This window comes from Lithobates pipiens, unplaced genomic scaffold, assembly GCF_037356315.1.
Source record: "Lithobates pipiens isolate NorthernLeopardFrog02 unplaced genomic scaffold, aLitPip1_a1.2 Scaffold_23, whole genome shotgun sequence".
Classification (NCBI taxonomy): Eukaryota; Metazoa; Chordata; class Amphibia; order Anura; family Ranidae; genus Lithobates; species Lithobates pipiens.
In genome coordinates, this window is record NW_027507785.1 from 272842175 (window position 1) to 272862036 (window position 19862).

At 41.8% G+C, this 19862-nt stretch overlaps 1 protein-coding gene across 4 annotated transcripts in view; it reads left to right on the forward strand.

Moving 5' to 3' along the window:
* The window catches only part of COP1 (COP1 E3 ubiquitin ligase), a 287714-nt gene that overhangs the window by 38372 nt on the left and 229480 nt on the right, over positions 1 to 19862 (forward strand). For 2 of the 4 annotated variants that reach the window (XM_077453195.1, XM_077453196.1), the window contains exons 3-6: positions 1833 to 1930; positions 8195 to 8284; positions 11292 to 11356; positions 16708 to 16827. In XM_077453195.1, coding sequence (XP_077309321.1) covers positions 1833 to 1930; positions 8195 to 8284; positions 11292 to 11356; positions 16708 to 16827 — 373 coding nt within the window. The remainder of the gene's footprint in view (positions 1 to 1832; positions 1931 to 8194; positions 8285 to 11291; positions 11357 to 16707; positions 16828 to 19862) is intronic. The other 2 variants (XM_077453197.1, XM_077453199.1) reach the window with 1 other exon arrangement.

Below are 19862 nucleotides of genomic sequence, written 5' to 3' on the forward strand. Positions count from 1 at the left end.
AACACTGTCAATTTTGGCCTAAATTTACGAAGAAAGATTATTTGAAAATTTTTATAATCGAAAAAAATGTATTTTTTTATTTTTATTTTTATTTTTTTTGCCCAAAAAAAGGCAACCCAAAAGAAAACCCTAATTGTGTGGAAAAAATATTAAAAGTGCACGATTGCCATTCAAAGGTGTGTTTGTTTTTTTCAAAGTGGCTTCTCAGCTAAATAAATCATGGAGACATGAATAAATGGTGGAGTTTGCATTTTTGGTTTGTGGTGCTCAGATGCAGTGTAGTTCCGCTTTTTAAAGTGATACTGAAGCTAAAACAGTTTTTTCCTTAAAGGGTAAGTTCACCTTTACAGAAAACTCTGTAAGGTGAACCTACACAGGCCCCCAGGGTCCCGCTGACCTGGTCAGTTTCTAAGCCCCGGTATATCCGCGCCAGGTGTCCGGGGCTTAGAAATACCCAGAGCTGAATGTCTAAAACGTCCCTCGTCATTGAGGAGGGGGACCTGTATAAGTTCACCTTACAGATTTTTCTGTAAAGAGAAAAAACTTTACACTTTAATGCATTCTTTGCATTATGGTAAACGTTTTATATTGCTCTGTCCTTCTGTGAAGAGAGGGGAGAAAAGATGCAGAGCTGTGGGTGGCTGCATCTTTTCCCTTCTTTCTCTTCACACAGAACCTCGAACAGCAACAGGAGCCATTGGCTCCTGCTCTTGTCAATCAAATACAGTGAGGAGGAAGTGGGGCCACGCCCTGCTCTGTGTCCTATGGAGCGCGGCTCCATAAACAGTTCAGAAGCGAACAGACACCGTGTGCCCCCCCTAGCAAATGGCTTGTTATGGGGACATACGAAGAGGAGGAGGAGCCAAAGATTGTCAGCGGGGGACCTTAGAGGAGGACCGGGGCCACCTGACCTCCGGAAGTACAAAAACAGAGAGATGTCTCTAAGTGCCATATTTTAATGAGGTGTAAAAATAGAAAAACGTCAATGGAATACTCACATGTAAAACATGACAGGTAAGCTCATCTGTGCAGTATCCGGGTGTAGCGTGTCCATCCAGCTATGCATGCAGGAACCACGGTATGGCAGGGAGAGAGGCCGGCCAACTCCATGTCCTTTCCAGGTATAGTAGATGGGGCAGCATTACTGACATTCTGTGTTTATTACAAAATAAGTTTGCACATTTCACTTTACAAAGTATACTTGCGTTTTAAGGACTTTGGCACTATAGAAGAGCGCTTCATTATGAAAGAGGGATTTGTCTGAACGCTATTTATTTATTTAATTAATTTTGAGAACTGCTTATTTCAGGAAAAAACTGTCGTGACAAACTCTGACCTCCTCCTGAAAGTGTCTGGAAATCACAAACTTCCATACCTGAAGCCTTATTCACTTTCATTTGAGATCTCGCAAACTGCAGTAGTGGCAAAAATGCACCACTCTTGTTTGGATGGCATTTATTTTTAATGGCATCTAAACACAGTGCTGTTTTGCCACAAGATAAATCGTGCAACGCTTGTTACCCAATACAGGCTCTTGCTTTTTTAGGGCAACAAGCTTTGTGCAATGTGGTTTGCCTGCATGATTTATCAAGCGATAGTTGCAACAGAACTTCGTCACGTTTAGGTGCCAATAAAAGTAAAAGGCATGCTACGTCTGGTGCGTTTTGCCACTATTGCAGTGTGATTTGGAATCGCAGCGATTCTGCCTGAGATCCCAAATCACCAGAAGTGAACAGAGCCTTGGATAACGGACCTGGAACAGCTATGCAGAAAGTAAAGTCTATGAAAATCTGTAATTTTCATTTTATTTCTTTTTTTTTTATTCTTTACAGCTACAAATGTATCCATCAAAGTCTGGAGGACAATAACCGCTGCCCAAAGTGCAACTATGTTGTTGATAACATTGACCACCTTTACCCCAACTTTTTAGGTGAGTACTTGAAAAATAAGCAATCTAGGTATCTGATTTTTAGCTTGATATCGGCCTCCTGCAGTCCCTATACAGTAAAGCTCAGCTAGGTGGAGGGGGGAAGTAGCACAAAGAGCCAATCATGTGTGCTACAGTGTATAAAGCCTACTGATAGAAGAAGAGAGCAGGGGCAGTGATAAACTCATCAGCCGGATTTTTACCCTTTCCCTGTCTGGTCACAGGATGGGGAGGTGACCTGTAAGCCAATTGAAATTAAGCCAAAAAATAAGAATTGGGGTCACTGTAAGGACTTTGGTGTGGTTGAGCCATGTGCATCTCAGCACTGGAAGGACAAAAATACAAATCTTTTGTAAATTAAAGCGGAGTTCCACCCTAAAGTGGAACTTCCGCTCATCGGAACCCTCCCCTCCCCCCCTCCAGAGCCACAATTGGCACCTTTCAGAGGGGAGAGGGGGGGGTACAGATACCTGTATAATACAGGTATCTGCACCCACTTCCGGGCATAGATATCTGCAGAAACTGCGGGTATTTACACCACTTCCTGCAGGGCCCCCGCTGTCTGCTGGGAAACACACTGATCCCAGAGACAGCAGGGACCGTCCTTATTGCGCAGTGCGACTCGCACATGCTCAGTAGGGAATTGGGAAGTGAAACTGCAAGGTTTCACTTCCTGATTCCCATTCCCAAGATGGCGGCGGCAGCATCCGAGAGCCGAGCGATGGATCGGCTTCAGGTGCTGACATCGCAGGCGGGCTGGACGGGTAAGTGTCCATATCTTAAAAGTTAGGAGCTGCAGTATTTGTAGCTGCTGACTTTAAAAAAAAATGGCAGAACTCCCCCTTTAAACACCCCTGCACCCCCCCCCCCCCCCCCCCAAAGCTTGCTTGCATGCATCTGTACCCTCTCCCTACCATTGCCTATGTAGGCAGCTCTCTCAAATGCCTGTGTATTGGCTCTGTTTATACCTCCCTGTGTAGACGGCACTGTCTTGCATGGAGCTCGCTCTGATTCTAGGGTGCTGTCAACACAGAAGGTGCGTTTGCCACCTTTTTATGTTCACTGTTCTTCTTGCCAAGCATTTATTTTACATGAGCTTGCTGTCATAGATCACAAGAGCCTCATTTATTAAACAGACTAATTACATAAGGGCAAAATTTAAATGTGAACATGTGGGAAAGATTGTAAAAATGGGGGATTGGATGGGGGTTGATCAGATATTATGTAGGGAAAGATGAACAGGAATCGGCTGCTGTATTGAGTGCACAGAGGGAAGGAGGTGGGTGATGGCATTAAGGCACAGTGGTGAAGAGGTTTCAGGCATGGTGCTAAGGGCAGTGCAGGTTGAGTAGAGATGAGGAGGTGGTTGCAGGCACTGTGATGAGTAGTGACTCCGCAAGGTGCTGTCAGCTGTAACTCCAGGTGTACTCCTGGCCAGCAGCAGAAGGTGGGTTGGTATTGTAAGCTTGAATTAAAGTGCTGCGTGTATACACTACAGCATGGGCTGGATCTAAGTCATCCCATTGCAACACAGACCCATGTAATGGATGTGCCATCAGCTGGGTATAGCTGTTGTACATTGTGCTAGTCTTCATTTAAATGTCAGTGCAGGCATCAGCCCAGTGGGAGTGGGGAAGGATAAGAAAACTACTTAAAATGTGTATGTAGTGCAGCGCTTCCCTTAAACGTACACACAAAATCACCTTGCTTATACAAATACATTTATCTCCCAAACTATCAATGAAATATGCAGAAATAAAGAACCATGCAATCTAAAGTCCTTAAAGTGATTGCAAAGTCTTGTGGTGTTTTGTGTTTGTTATTTTTAAATAATAATAAAAAAAGGTCATACTTACCTGCCCTGTGAAGTTGATTTTGCGCAGATCAGCCCAGGTCCTCTTCTCGGGTTCCTCATCGGTGCTCCAGGCCCCTCCCTCCTGTTGCGTGCCCCCAAAGCAAGCAGCTTGCTATTGGGGCAGCTGAGCTGCATCTCCTTGTGTCTATTCATACACAGAGCTGTGACCTGGCCCCGCACCCTTTCTCTCCTCATTGGCTGACCGAGTTTGACAGAGGGAGTCAATGGGGGGCCGCGCTGCTGCTTCAGCCGATGGGGAGTATAACAAGCATGCTTTACTGCATATACAGACTGTTTTTACTGTTGTGGGTTTAGTAACACTTTAACTTATAAAGTACAACCCAAGCCTTGTGATCTTTAAACCCTTGGTTAGGACAAAGTTACGTTTTTATTATGCTTTCTAAGTGAGAATATGTACAGTGAGGGGAAAAAAAAGTATTTGATCCCCTGCTGATTTTGTATGTTTGCCCACTGACAAAGTAATGATCGGTTTATAATTTTAATGGTAGGTTTAGATTTAACAATGAGAGACAGAATAACAAAAACATCCAGAAAAACGCTTTTCAAAAAAGTTATACATTTATTTGCATTTTAATAAGTGAAATATTTTATCCCCTATCAATCAGCAAGATTTCTGGCACCCAGGTGTGTTCTATACAGGTCACAAACTGAGATTAGGAGCACTCTCCTAAAGGGAGAGCTCCTAATCTCAGCTTTTTACCTGTCCACAGAAGCAATGAATCAGATTCCTATCTCTCCGCCATGGCCAAGACTAAAGGGCCGCCCAAGGATGTCGGGGCCAAGATTGTGGACCTACACAAGGCTGGAATGGGCTACAGCCAAGCAGCTTGGTGAGAGTGACAACAGTTCGTGTGTTTTTTTTTTTTTTTATTTTTTTTTTTCGCAAATGAAGAAGAAGAAACACAAAGTAACTGTCAAGCTTGCTTGCTCTGGGGCTCCCTGCAAGATCTCGCCTCTTGGAGTTTCAATGATCATGAAAATGGTGAGGAATCAGCCCAGAACTACACGGGAGAATCTTGTCAATGATCTCAAGGCAGCTGGGACCATAGTCACCAAGAAAACAATTGGTAACACACTACACCGTGAAGGACTGAAATCCTACAGCGCCCGCAAGGTACCCCTGCTCAAGAAATCACATGTACAGGCCCTTCTGAAGTCTCCTAATGAACATGTGAAAGTGTTGTGGTTAGATGAGATCAAACTCTTTGGCATCAACTCAACTCGCCAATTTTGGAGGAGGAATAATGCTGCCTATAGCCCCAAGAACTCCATCTCCACTGTTAAACACGGGACAGGACAACTTCACCGCATCGTAGGGACGATGGATGGGACAATGTACCGTCAAATCTTGGGTGAGAACCTCCTACCCTCAGCCAGGGCATTGAAAATTTTGGTCATGGATGGGTATTCCAACATGACATTGGCCCAAAACACACGGCCAAGGCAACAAAGGTGTGGCTCAAGAAGAAGCACATTAAGGTCTTGGAGTGGCTTAGCCAGTCTCCAGACCTTAATTCCATAGAAAATATGTGGAGGGAGCTCAAGGTTTGAATTACCAAATGTCAACCTCGAAACCTTAATGACTTGGAGAGGATCTGCAAAGAGGAGTGGGACAAAATTCCTCCTGAGATGTGTGAAAACCTGGTGGCCAAATACAAGATGTCTGACCTCAAATACTTATTTTCATTCATTTAAAATGCAAATCATTTTATAACTTTTTTTTTGAAATGTGCTTTCCTGGATTTTTTTTTTTTTCGTTCTGTCTCTTGCGGTTAAAATAAACCTACCAATAAAATGTATCGACTGATCATTTTTTGTCAGTGGGCAAACGTACAAAATCAGCAGGGGATTAAATACTTTTCCCCCTCACTGTAACAAACGCAGTGCCTTGAAAAGGTATTCCTTGAAATTTTCCACATTTTGTTATGTTACAACCAAAAATGTAAATGTATTTTATTGTGATTTTATGTGCTAGACCATAAGTGCTCAACCAGTGGCCCTCCAGCTGTTGCGGAACTACATGTCCCATCATGCCTCTTCCTTTGGGAGGCATGCTCTCAGCGGCTTGCAATGCGTGCTGGGACTTGTAGTTTTGCAACAGCTGGAGGGCCACAAGTCGGTAAATGTGAAGTGAAAGAAAAATTGATAAATATGTGAAAAGTGTGGCCTGCATTTGTATTCAGCCCCCCTGAATCAATACTTTGTAGAACCACCTTTCGCTGTAATTACAGCTGCAAGTCCTTTTTGGGTATGTCTACCAGTTTTGCGCACCTAGAGAGTGAAATGTTTGTTTGCCCATTCTTCTTTCCAAAATAGGTCAAGCTCTTTCAGATTGGATGGAGAGTGTCTGTCTGTGAACAGCAATTTTCAAGTCTTGCCACAGATTCTCAATTGGATTTAAGTTTTGGCCTTTGACTGGGCCATTCTAACATGAATATGCTTTGATCTAAAGCATTCCATTGTAGCTCTGTCTGTATGTTTACGGTCCTTGTCCTTCTAGAAGGTGAAGCTCCACTCCAGTCTCAAGTTTTTTTGCAGACTCTTAACAGATTTTCTTCTAAAATTGCCTTGTATTTGCCTTCATCCATCTTCCCATCAACTCTGACCAGCTTCCCTGTCCCTGCTAAAGAAAAGCATCTGCACAACATGCTACCACCACCACCATGTTTCACGGTGGGGATGGTGTGTTCCACCACACATAGCATATTACCCTAACCCTGTTTTAAACTTCTCCACAACTTTATCCCTGACCTGTTTGGTGCATTCCTTGGCCTTAATGATACTGTTTCTTCACTAACGTTCTCCTAACAAACCTCCTGAGGGCTTCACAGAAGCTGTATTTATACTGAGATTGAATTACACACAGGTGGATTCTATTAACTAATTTGGAGACTTCTTAAGACAATTTGTTCCACTAGATTTTAATTAGGAGTATTGGAGAGTAAAGGGGGCTGAATACAAATTTCAGATATTTGTAAAAAAAATTGGAAAACCATTTATAATTGTCCTTCCACTTCACAATTATGTGCCACTTTGGTGTTCTATCACACAAAATCCCAATAAAATATTTACGTTTTTGATTGTAACATGACAAAATGTGGAAAATTTCAAGGGGTATGAATACACTTTCAAGGCAGTGTATGAACTAGGTGTTAGCCCAATTTCTCAGAAAATGTGTAAATATACAGTGGTCACAGTTTAAAAAAAAAACTTGTCCAACAGCACTTCCATTTTTGCTGCAACTGGGCAGGTTTTTAACGTGCTGTTGGACTTGAGATGTTCGGTACGGCATTTTAGCCATACGGGAGTCTAGGTGCAGATTATACTATATGGGTGTATCGGTGTGTGGTCAGATTTTTACACTGCTAAACTGAGAGTAAGACTCGACTCTCCTAGTCTCTTGTAAACCTCTAGTATGACCTAATAAGGGCACTAAGGGTGAGTATGGTGTTTTTTTTTTTTTTTTTTTTTCTGGGTGTGAAGAGAATCTTCCATCGCTAGCAATGAGCTGGTCAGTGGTGAAGTCTGAAGTGATTTATGGGAATCCAAAGTAAGTTGTGGGGAATGGTATTGCTCAAGTTGGATTCTAGTTTGACCCATGGATTTAAAGCAGCATTAAACCCAAACATGAATATTTATCATATTGCATTTTACCAATTCTTAGACTTGATGGCTTTATTGGGCTTCATGTACATTGGAAGCTCCCCGACAGCTCCTAAAACTAGAGTTTGGGAGCTTTTGACGTGGTTGTTGTTTTTTTTGTTTTTGTTTTTGTTTTTTTCCCCAAAGCTCCTAAACTCCCACTCCATAAAAGTCTGTGTCCATGTACATATAAGCTTTTAACAGAGTTTAGCAGCTGCCGTGTTTAGATGAGGTTAAACCTTCTGAACATGAAAGAATTGCATTAGGATAAGAACGTTTTGGCCATTGGCCGCACAAAATGTGTTTTGCGGTTTCCCACGGCCACAGTCAAGAGCTGCCAGTGTACATGAAGCTTTAGTTTTCATTCTTTAGGCTTTCTTCTTTTGTCATCTGGTGATCCAGTCAGCAAGTCTCTTTTTTTTTTGAAAAGCACAAGCTCTCCATCAGAATGCAACAATTACAGGGATGAGACAAACCTTTTAATGCCGACAGGGGCACTTAAGTTTTTTTTTTTATTTTTTTTTTTTTATGAATTCAAAACCCTTATCCCAAAAATAAATTCCAGTTTGCTGTAACTCATTAAAAAAAAGTGTGAGCTGAGTTTGGCTTCAGTGTGTTGGTGTATTTAAATCTGCTAATACATTTAACACTACCCCCCCCCTCCCCCCCCCCCCCCCCCCCAAACTGAATGCTGCTGTCTGTTTTGCATCCTGTGCTCATACATCTAGAGTTGTGTCTTACTAATACAGGAGCTGCATTACTGGCCAGATCATCAAGAGAAAACGGAGGGAAAAAATCAAAGAAAAGAAAACGAATGCAGCCACCACATCTAATGATTGGTAAGCTGCAATATATTACATTTTTGGGTTTAATACTGCTTTAAATTGGTAGACATACTTCCACTTAGCAATTCTAGTCAAAACTACCGTTTAATAATAATGTTTAAAATCAAGAAATGCTGTGAGTTCTATGATCTATACGAGGCGCACCTCGCCATATGCTCCCAGTCTTTTTTTGTAAACGGCAATGTATCCAGTAGATCTCACAAATATATCCCTCAAATTGAAGAGTAAAGCCCAAAAAGCAAAGATGGCACTATTAAAATAAGGTGATTTTTCAGTGAATATTTTATAAATGCTGACGTATTTCAGTGATCTTCCCTCTTCATCAGGGTTAAATATTATTGGTGGGGGAAAAAAATTGGTGGAGGAACTATGGAGACTTGTAAGTATTGAGATGAATCATAGAAAACAAAGCCTGCTAAGAAGTAAGCCCTGAAAGAAGTATTAAACCCAAAAACAATCATTTGATTATAGTGCAGCTTACCAGTTCTTGGATGTAGCGGCTGTATTCGTTTCCTCTTTACAGGCTTCCTTTCTTTTATTTTCACCTGGTCATACTATCAGTAAGTTTTTGGTTTTTTTTTTTTTTTTTGTTTTGCCATGGAACAAGCTGTCCTGAAAATGTCTGTTAGAGGATTGAGACAAACCATTAAAGTGGCTGTAAACCTGGAAAAAAAACCCTGTAGGACAAAGGTGTATGTTGAGCTAGTTTGCGTCGCATACTAGCTCATTATGAAATTCTTACCGTAAATCAAAGCTATTGCAGCAGCCACGCACACCACTGTGACCGGCGACCTGTCTCCCGGAGTTATTACCGGGTTTGTGGGCTTCGGCGCTGTGATTGGCCAGAGCCGCAATGACGTCACGCGTGCGCGCAGTAGCCGCCGGTCACGGCTCACTTCTGAAGAAACGGCAGGGTCGAACAATTTCTTCAGTGCGTATGCGCCAATGACGGCGCAAGCGTACATGGTAAATATCTTCTAAACCGTGCAGGTTCTGAGATATTTACAGTGCCTATGGGTAAGTCTTTTTATAGGCTTACCTGTAGGTACAAGTGGTGTAACGGGGTTTACAACCTCTTTAATAATGCAATTACTGTACCGGTTTTAGGCCCCATGCACACATCTCTCCTAGATGCCTTTCCTCCTGGCAGCAGTGTTTTGGCAAACAGAAAACGATTGTAAACGCGTGTGACATGTTTAGATGTGCCACACACTTGGGCATTAATTAATCTCATTGGCTAGAATAATAATTTAATTAATTAACTCTCAAGCGCTAAAGATGCCTAGCGGTTTACACCCATCAAGAATTTTTCTGGCAAAATACCACAGCTCCTGGAAGGGTTGGCAGAATTTTTTTTTTTTTTTCTGCCTCTAAACTCCTAAACGCATATGTGTATGGACACATGGGTTAATGTTAAAGTAATTTATATAGATAATTAAAAATAAATGACAAACGTCTCCATACTTGTTACCTCTGTGCAATGGAATTGCACAGAATGACCCCCAACCTCCTCTTCTCGTGTTCCCTGCCGCCGTTCCTAGCCCCTCCTCTCTGTTCAGTGCCCCTATGGGAATCTGCTTTCCCATGGGGGCACTTATGCGTGCTCATTACCGAGCCCCGCTTCTGTATCTATTGACACAGACTCAACCCCACTCCCTCATTACTGGCTTTGATTGACAGCAGTGGAAGCCAATGACTCCCAGTGCCCCAGCAAAGCCAGTGAGACATGGACGCGAGGGGAGAGAAAAGCTGCAGACATGCACAGCACTTGATCTTGATGAGGGCTCAGGTAAGTAAAAGCGGGTGGTGGTGAAGTACCAAAATCAATGCCTAAACATTCTTTACCTTAAAGCAATTGTAAAAAATAAAAACAAAAAAAACAAACATGTCTATACTGATTTGCTCTGTGCAATGGAACTGCGCAGAGCGGCTGCGAACCTCCTCGCTCCTGGCTGCTCCACTCTATCCAGTGACTCAAGTTCCCCACAGCATGCTGCATCCATTGACACAGATAGTGGGACTCACTCCCTCCTCCCGCTCCTTCGTCACTGGCTTTGATAGACATCAATGGGAGCCAGTGGCTCCCGGTGCCCCAGCAAAGCCACAAGACCCAGAAGTGAGAGGAGAGAAAAGCTGCAGACATGCACTGTGCTGGATCCAATGAGGGCCCTGGTAAGAAAAGGGGGGGGGGGGTGGGGGGTTCAGGGAGGATGCTGATATGTAAACATTCCTTGCATTAAGGTAAAAAATGTATCTGCTTTAGAACCACTTTAATAATGCTGGGGAGTGCAAAATCTGGTGCAGCTCTGCATTGAAACCAATCGGCTTCCAGGTTTTGTTTGTTTTTTTGTTTTTTTGTTTTTGTCAAAGCTTAATTGAACAAGCTGCAGTTAGAAGCTGATTGGCTACCATGCACAGCTGTACCAGATTTTGCACTCTCCAGTTTTAGTAAATCAGCCACATAGGCTAACATGCAGGGGAGTTTAGAGGCAGCAAAAAAGTCACACGCCCCTAACGGCAGCAATAAAAATGTCCAGTGTGCACAAGGCCTTAGAAGCGTTAAATGAAGTTTGGCTTCAGTCGATGCATCTACATCAGTACATACAGTACATCTAACCCCTCCCTTCCCATAGATTAGCAATGCTGCTGTCCAAAGGTGTCTCTGTTGCTCCTTCATACACAATGTAGGAACCCTAATACAGTGTGAGGCGTGTTATTGGCTGGATCATCAGGTGATCATGGGGGGGGGGGGGGGGGCAAATAAAACAAATGCAGTCACCACATCTAACGATTGGTAAGATGCAAAATAATCAAATTTAGGTTTCTGTTTAAGATTTATTTGATTTCTGTATAGCCTTTACTGATATATTATGTTTAAAACTGATATGCAGAAAAGCCACTCTTCTGGTATCGGCATAGGAAAATTTATATTGTTTTTATTATTTTGTAGTATGTGTTTCTGCATTGAGTCTCCTGATTTTTTTTCTTTTTTTTTTTTCAGTAAATGAGCTAATTCTGAAACAAAAGCAGAGGTTTGATGACAAACGCTTAAAGCTGGACCCATCGGTGAGCTCTTCTAGTTAAGACAACTATGTGCAAATGTATTTACAAAAAGCCGCCATGTGTTTTATGGCTTATTTGATCTGCATATCAGCATGGGGTAGTAGTCCTTCAGCTGTCCTTGCTTCACTCCCAACAAGCACTACTTTCTAGTGGAAAGAATAGTTAACAGACCTTTATGAGACAAGCTGCAATCTATTATCTTTCTGATTTGTTATGTCCTCTCCAGAATCCTACTGTGGATGAGGATTTTGTTTTATTATTGGCCTCCTGAGAAAAACCTTGCAGGCGGTTGGAACGTTTCCCCAGGTGTGCAGTATCTTAGTAACTTCACCTAAAAGACTGGATAGTTGGGTCAGACAGATACTGAAGCCGTTCTTTAAAATAGACTATGCACTCAGTTGGGCAGTTCATATTTAGAATGGGCATAAAAATAATCTGTGTTGGCTTCAGGTATGCAGCGTAGGTGTGTAGTGTCACAAATGGGGTATTTTAGAATCCATTCCTGCAAGGGGATGATTAAAAAAAATCTTTTTATAGTGGCTGTAATCTTATAAAACAAAAAACAAAAGTCAAGATGGTTCATTTATCACACAAATTAGCAACACAGTTGCAAATCGGGCTGTGTCTTTACAGCAAAGACTGCAACAGGTTTACAGATTTGTGTGTCTATCTTCCTGGGCAGCCAAGTGTGACAGTTTGCATAGATCAGAGACAGATGAATGCTGTAAGTGGTTCTAATAGCCAAGTTTTTTTTTTTTTTACCTTCATACATTCTATGTATGAAGGTAAAAAAAACTTCTCTGTGCATTGCGATCCAGCAATGTGCACAAGAGCCTTGGCTCTTTAGGGACAGTCCTCATTGGCTGAGGCAGGAGAGGAGAGAGAGGGGGAGCGAGGCCAAACCATGGCTTTGTGTGTGAATCTAGCTTGAGGACGAGACAGATTTTCACTCTAAACAGACTTGCAATTAAGTTGTCGGGGTCATGTTGCAGTAGTAGCCAAAGGTGGATTTTTATGCCAGTCTCACAATGCTGCTCACGGTCTCTGTTTAGCATTGTGCTGCCATGCGACAGAATTCATATCCCCCAGCGTTCTTTTGCAGGATACTTTTTAAGAAAAAAAAAATCAGTCGAAATTGGCTGCAAGCCAGGTAACTTAATCCAAACATGTAATATAAAAGCGTAAAAAATGCACAATAAATCAATTAGTAAATCCAGATATTTAGGCAGCTAAATGCCGTATTTACACAAGTCTCATTATCCTCCATCCTCCCCACTTTCTGGGCCTCTTTCTTTTTTTCATTGGTGACCAGCTTCATTGACAATAAGGGACAGTAGAGAGATGGAGGGCAGGCCCAAGTTCCCCAAGAAACGATTACAGTATAACATGTATATTTTGTATCTTATTCGTACAGTACAGGATGCAGGCTGGATATTTATAGCTCCTGGGTTATAGGGGGCTACCTTCAAATGAGTGAACACTTGCAAAGCTTTTGAACATGTCCCCTCTAACCCTACTCGGTCAGACTTGTGTTTTTTTGCCAGTGTTCTGTAAGTGATGGACCTCTTATCCCTTATGAAGAAATATCTATGCTTACTAATTCTTATTTACCTCAGATTCTCCAATCAACTCTTAAGTGCCTTCTACTATAAAAATAGCAGCAATGCGTCTGGATTGGTGCAACCTCAGTAATACGTTTAAAAATTGTACCTGGACACCATACTGTGGGGACTGCCTGTAATGTTGCTTTGGTCACCTAATCCTGTGTGGGAGCTAACCTTAGCACCGAGTGCAATGTGTGTGGTTCACTTCAGGGTGCTATACGGGTCCAGGCCTGTGGTACATTTTCTATGCTTCCCAGACCCTGAAGACCCCTCTAAGGGTATGCCCACCATGACTGATGAAGCCTGAACCTTTTCAGGGGCAAGTGACATGCAAAGGTAAAACAGGTTTGTTCTGTTGTTGGACTGTTACTGTAGCCCTGTAGCAAGTATGAGGCTTATAGCCTAAGTTTAGACAAAAAAATAAAATGATGAAACCCGATGCACAAGGGGCATGACTTACTATTATGTGTCTCTTATGCTGCTGACTTGAGTCCCTAACTATGGCTGCCCTTTTTTGACCTTACTTTTCTGTGTTGATGCCTTTATAAGAAGTTCTGAATCAGATGTCCCCAAATGGCGTACATTGCTGTCCGTATGTGCAGCATTTTATGGCTGAAAGCCTGTTTATTGGTTGCTGAGCAGAAAACCTGTTCCCGCTTTTCTCCACCAGCTTGCCACGCATGCCCTTTGCTCTTTTCTGCCAAGACAGTGGAAGAGGAATTTCTCTGCTGCTGCGTCTCCTACAAAGGTTACTTAGAACTTTTTTCTCTGATCTGATCCTAGTTGCCCTCTCTGCAGTGACACTTTGTGAAATATGGCCACTCAACGTTCTGGTCTACAGCATTTCTGCCAGCTGCCCAGATTTCCTGTTTTACTCAAGGCCTTTCCTGTCACTTTCAGCCTACTTACTGAACCTGCCCTCTGGTCTTCTCCAATTTAAAAAAAGTCCATCTAGTTCAACCGATAACATGTCTCTCCCTTCTTTCTTTAGATGCATATTCTTGGTACTGCTTTGCATATGGCATATTTAGAACATGAGAAGTTTTGTGTCTCGTGTTTCCTCCTGCATCTGCACTGCCTACCCAGTTGGTCCATCCCAGACAGTAGGAAATGGAGTTCTCAACTTTTCATTGCTGACAACATCTGATGCTTGGCGTTTATAAAATCATGTTCTACTATTTGGCTCTTTCCCTTTACTTAATGGTTCGTGTCAAGTTTTTGAATAGTAATACTGTGTACTGAGCATATCCTGTGTTACATGCTCAGGAAATACTTCAATGGTGCGTATAGTTTTTCTTGGCTGAGTAATGCAGAGCATTTTGTGTCCTTCTTCTTTTATTTTATTTTTTATTTTTTTCCCCCTCTTTTTCTTCTTTTTTTTTTTTTTTTTTCTTTTAAAAACTTCTTAATCTAATCATTACTCTGACAATTAACATGGCCTACATTCATAAATTTTTTATTTTGTATACCAAGTTAGCTGCAATCAAATCTGTGCACTCTCTCAACAGGGAATTTGGCTCCTACAGTTGGGTCCGTATATATTTGGACACGGGCACAATTTTTATTTATTCTATTTAGACATTTACCAAAACTTATTCAAGGTATAGTTATATAATGGATATAGGCCGAATGTGCACACTCCCAGGTTTAATATGAGGGTATGTAAATCCCAGGAAGGGTTTAGGAATTACAGCTCCTAAGAATAGCCATCCCCCTTTTTTCAAGGGATCAAAAGTAATTGGACATTTGAATCAAAAGCTGTTTCATGGCCAGGTGTGGGCTACTTCTTCATTATTTCCTCATCAATTAAGCAGGTAAAAGGTCTGCAGTTGATTCGAAATGTGGTATTTGCATTTAGAATCTATTGCTGTGACCCTACATTATGTGTTCAAAGGAGCTGTCCATGCAAGTGAAAAACGGGCCATTGTAAGGCTTCAAATGAAACAAATTCATCGGAGAAAAAGCAGCAACATTGGGAATGGTCAAATCAACAGTTTGGCCCACTCTGAGGAAAGAAGAATGCATTGGTGAGCTTGGCAACATAAAAAGGCCTGGATGTCCATGGAAGACAACAGTGGTGAATGATTGTAGGATTCTCCCTATGGTAAAGAAAACCTCATTCACAAAACCCAGGCAAGTGAAGGACACTCTCTAGGAGGTGGGTGTATCATTGTTAAAGTCTACAATCACGAGAAGACTTCATGAGAGCAAATACAGAGGGTTCACTACAAGGTGCAAACCGTTCATGAGCCTGAAGAATAGAAAAACCAGATTAGACTTTGCCAAAAAAACAACGCCTAAAGAAGCCAGACAAGTTCTGGAAAAGCATTCTTTGGACAGATGAATCTTAGTTTCATCTGTACCAGAATGACCGAAAGAAAAAAGTGTGGGAAAGGCTTGGAATAGCTCATGATAAAAAGCACATATCTGTAAAACATGGTGGAGGCAGTGTGATGGCATGGCTTCAAGGGGCACTGGGTCCTTGGTGTTTTATTGATGATGTGACAGAAGCAGCCGGATTAATTCTGCCGTATTTAGAGAGATGCACTGCCAGCCCAGATTCAGCCAAATGCAGCAAAGTTGATTGGACGGCACTTTACAGTACAGATGGATAATGTTCCAAAACGCTGAAAAAGCAAGCCAGGAGCTTTTGAAGGAAAAGTGTAATATTCTGCCATGGCCCAGTCAATCACCTGATCTCAACCCAATTGAGCATGCATTTCACTTGCTTAAGGCAAAACTAAAGGCAGAAAGATCCACAAAGAACAACTGAAGACAGCTGCAGTTAGAGCCTGGCAAAGCATCAGAAAGGAGGAAACAGTGTTTTTGGTAACTTCCATGGGCTCCAGACTTCAGGCAGTCATTAAGAATGAACATTATATTTTATATTTTTTTATTTGCCCAATTACATTTGAGCCCCTGAAAATGGGTGGACTGTGTATAAAAATGGTTGCCGTTCCTAAAATTTGTACCTTTTTTTTTTTTTTTTTTTTTTTTAATTTTTTTTTTTATTTATGTTCAACCCGTTTTAATTAAAGCTGAAAGTCGTTTGTATTGTTTCATTTTAATTTTATTCTGGTGGCATACAGAGCCAAACTTATGAAAATTGTGCCTATGTCCAAATATATATGGACCTAACTGTATGTCATATAGTTGGTTAGTTATTCAGGTTAAAAAAAGACACTAGTCCATCTAGTTCAACGAATAAAAATAAATACACTCACAAAGAGAGAACCTCCATATACACAATCTTATACCCACTGTGTGTGTGTGTGTGTGTGTGGTGTTATTACCTCAAAGTATTTGTATCCATCTGTATGTTGTACATTTTGGGGATGCATCCAGCTCCTTATTTAAAAAAAAATAAAAAATAAATCAGAGCTGGTTAAGACCAGTCCTTGAGGAAGGCTAGTCCACATTTTTACAGCTCTTACTGTGAAAAAGCATTTCCGCATGTAAAGATGTTAAATCTTTTTTTTTTTTTAACAGCAGGAGTCAATGGCTCTTAATGCTATCAATCTGCTCAGTGAAAATGGAGAGCAAAAAAGAGCTGCTGCTCTCATGCACCTTGCTGATCATGATGACTTTCAGAAAAAGCACAAAAACCGTAGGACATAATACAAGTCTATGGGAAAGTGCCGCTAACCCGCATAAAACGGGGTAGACTGCACTGTGGCCAAAACGCAGTGAATTATTGTGAAGCCATCCTCGGGGTTGTATATGCTAATATTCATTTTCTTCTTTTCCCAGAATGGTCATCGGTGGCAGATCTTCCAGGATCTGTTGGCAACTGATCAGGATAACCTGGACCTTGCCAATGTGAATCTGATGCTTCAACTTCTGGTACAGAAGAAGAGGCAGCTTGAAGCTGTAAGTATACAAGACATGTGCACCCCTTAGAACATATCCTAAATATTTTTAAGCAATCTTGATGAAACCAGTCACAAACAGTATTGTCAGCTTGAGCGCTACGTTGCCATGTAACCATAGATAGTGTGCCATTAATAAAATGTATGCTTTGCATTTGGAGAACTGATAACTGATGCTCTTTCTGTTTTTGTTATAAGAAGGTGCTGTTGAACTCCTCCTACAGTAGTCCTCAAACTTTCTAAACCAAGGGCCTGTTCATTGTGCTTCAACCTTTAGCCCTTGTACACACGGTCGGAGAATCCGTCGAAATGTGTCCTATCGGACCGTGTCGTCTGATAATCCGACTGTGTGTGGTATGCATCGGACTGATTCCGTCCGAATATCCGTCGGACCCAATTTTCCAACATGTTGGAAATATTTCCTGACCAACTGGTTTGATCGGACATACTCCGATTATGTGTAGCTAATTTTGATCAAACCAAGTGTCACGCATGCTCAGATCAAATTCCTACATCAAAGCTATTGGCTACTAGCCTGAATGTAGTCCCATCGTAACGAAATTACGCCATCACGTTCTGAAAGATCTGATTTTTCGACAACTTAGTCCGACCGTGTGTATGCAACAGTTTCGGACAAGATCCGACGGACAAAATCCGACGGATTGGTTGTCGAAATCTCCGACCGTGTGTACGGGGGCTTAGGCTACTTTAGTACTGGGGCAGGGGGGGCGTCAGTGGTAAAGAGTTGCTAGTTGTAGCGCCACTTTACCGTAGTTTTAGCAGCGCTTTTTGGCTGTAGATGTAGGTTCTTGTGTCCACCAGCAGAAAGAAGTTTGGTAGATGCTACCCAGTTCAGGGGCTTAGAGTCCTGGACTTGGTCAGTTTGAGACAGGAAATGCCCCAGCATCCATAGTCAGAAAATTAAACAATGCCCAGGCTCTGTGATTAGTGGAAGTAACAACAAATTCTCCAGATTTGGTAAGCAGTGAAAGTAAAAAAAACGAGTTCAAGGATGAGTTCACCTTTTCACCAAAAATAATTGCACATCTTTTTTCACATAAAAAAAAAATTAAATGTATTACTTTTTGTAGTAGTAGCCTGTACAGCATTGCATCAGTGATCGGCAGATCACTGATGCCATGCAGGTCTCCTGCACACTGTCAGTGTATCTGCTTGCCCGTATTCGCTGACAGACTCCATAAACTACCACAGTGCCATGGTAGTTCATTGAGAACTACAAGCCGACAGCTGCAAAGGATGTCAGGGCTTGTAGTTCATTCACACACCCAGTGGCCCGGGAGATTTTCTAACAGTGCCAGCTCATATGGGGAACTTCTCCCTGTGCTGCTGCCACAGGAAGGGGGTACAGCGGGCAGCGGCTGCAGCAGCACTAGGAACACCTGTTAAAATTGGGTTGAACATTTTTCCAAAGGTGAACAACTTCTCCTTTTTAACAAGTATGGTTAGGAGGATGGATATTGCTTTACCAGTGGTGTCGGCGGTAGAAATAATCTTATATTTAAAAAAATAAATAAAAAATTTTGTAATTGTAAGCTTGACCGGCTCTTGTGGTTTTCTATACTTCACTAGCTGTAAGCTGGATTTAGTTGGAGTTTATTGGACTTGGGTAGATGTTGTTCTCCGTATAGCAGTCCTATGAAAATGTGTTCTGTAGTGGTCCCCCCTGTTTCTCCCTCTTAGCAATCCCTCCCAGGCTTGCGAAGACACAGTCTCGTGGAATTGATAAAGAGTCTTTCTGTCCCGGTTGCATGATGTGCCAGTAACAGAACCTCCTTCTACAGCACATATTGTTCAGCTCTGCTGCCAGGACAGCCATAAAAATATTTGGCCAAATATCACAGCAGCAAAAGGGAAAATTATAATCTTCAGATTAAATTTAGCTCCAGAAAGTAAGGGGCTGAAGACAGCCTAACATTTTGTCTACTAGAGCCTGGCACGAGAGGAATGTCGGCAGTCTGCATCGGGTGGGTAAATTTAGGAAAGATCGCGAACTAGGGATGTGCCTATACTCCTGTTCACAGTTGGCACGCTCTGTCGGTGTTGATGTAACTTGTGTGCAAAGCTGATAACGGGCATAAGATTGCACAGATCCTTGGCAGGCCACTCTGCAGCTGTGGATTAACTTCTCCCAAGTGTTAGTTTTTTATTATTGTTAGTATTGTCATTAATTTTTATTTAGGTGAAAACATGAACCCTTCATTGTGCATAGTTTCTGCAGAACAGCACAAAGTTTATGCAGTACGTTAGAGCAAAATACAATGAGGGTGTACTCATACCGCTATATCCTAAAGCAACCATAGATTATCTACAAACTGATATGCTTTAATGAATCTGAGATCTGATTGGCTGCTGTTGGCATAAAGAGTGAGTAAACCATAAAACTAGCCCACTGAATAAATTATGTTAATTCCTTGTTGATATTTTAGCTGAGGAAACTAGTACACAATGAAAAATTGTTACTCTTTGGACCTAGTAACTACTTATGTTCTTGGTGGTTATTCCTTTCTTTAGCTAAATGCAAACAAAATCTCATGTTTGCTTTTGCCTGGGCTGGGGAAAATTGAGCTTGATTAGTAGCACACTCGATTGTTTGTTTGTTTGTTTGTTTCTTTTTTGTATGTTTCTCAAATGCTTTATATCTGAATGTAGTTTTCTAGGAAGGTAAGAGACTTGTTATCACAATAAGTACATTTGTCTGGATGAAAAAAGTGTGCAAGTGGTACTATTGGCTAATACAATAAATAATGTAGCTCTAACACCAATATAAACTGAAAACAACAAATATATCATGTGCTGTCTTAAATTGCAATGCATTAGCACCCTTCACGCGGACCGCACACACATATGCAGCCTCATGGAAGTTTTTTTCTGTTGGGCCGCATACATGCATACCTTAGCGTGCTCCCAGCACAGAGACAGGGGTCTCACTGAGAGCCCGGGTCTTGTACTAATGATTGGGACCCAGGATTGTTGGTTCGGCGTCACCTGCTCGCTGTGATAGCCTCTGATTTGGCT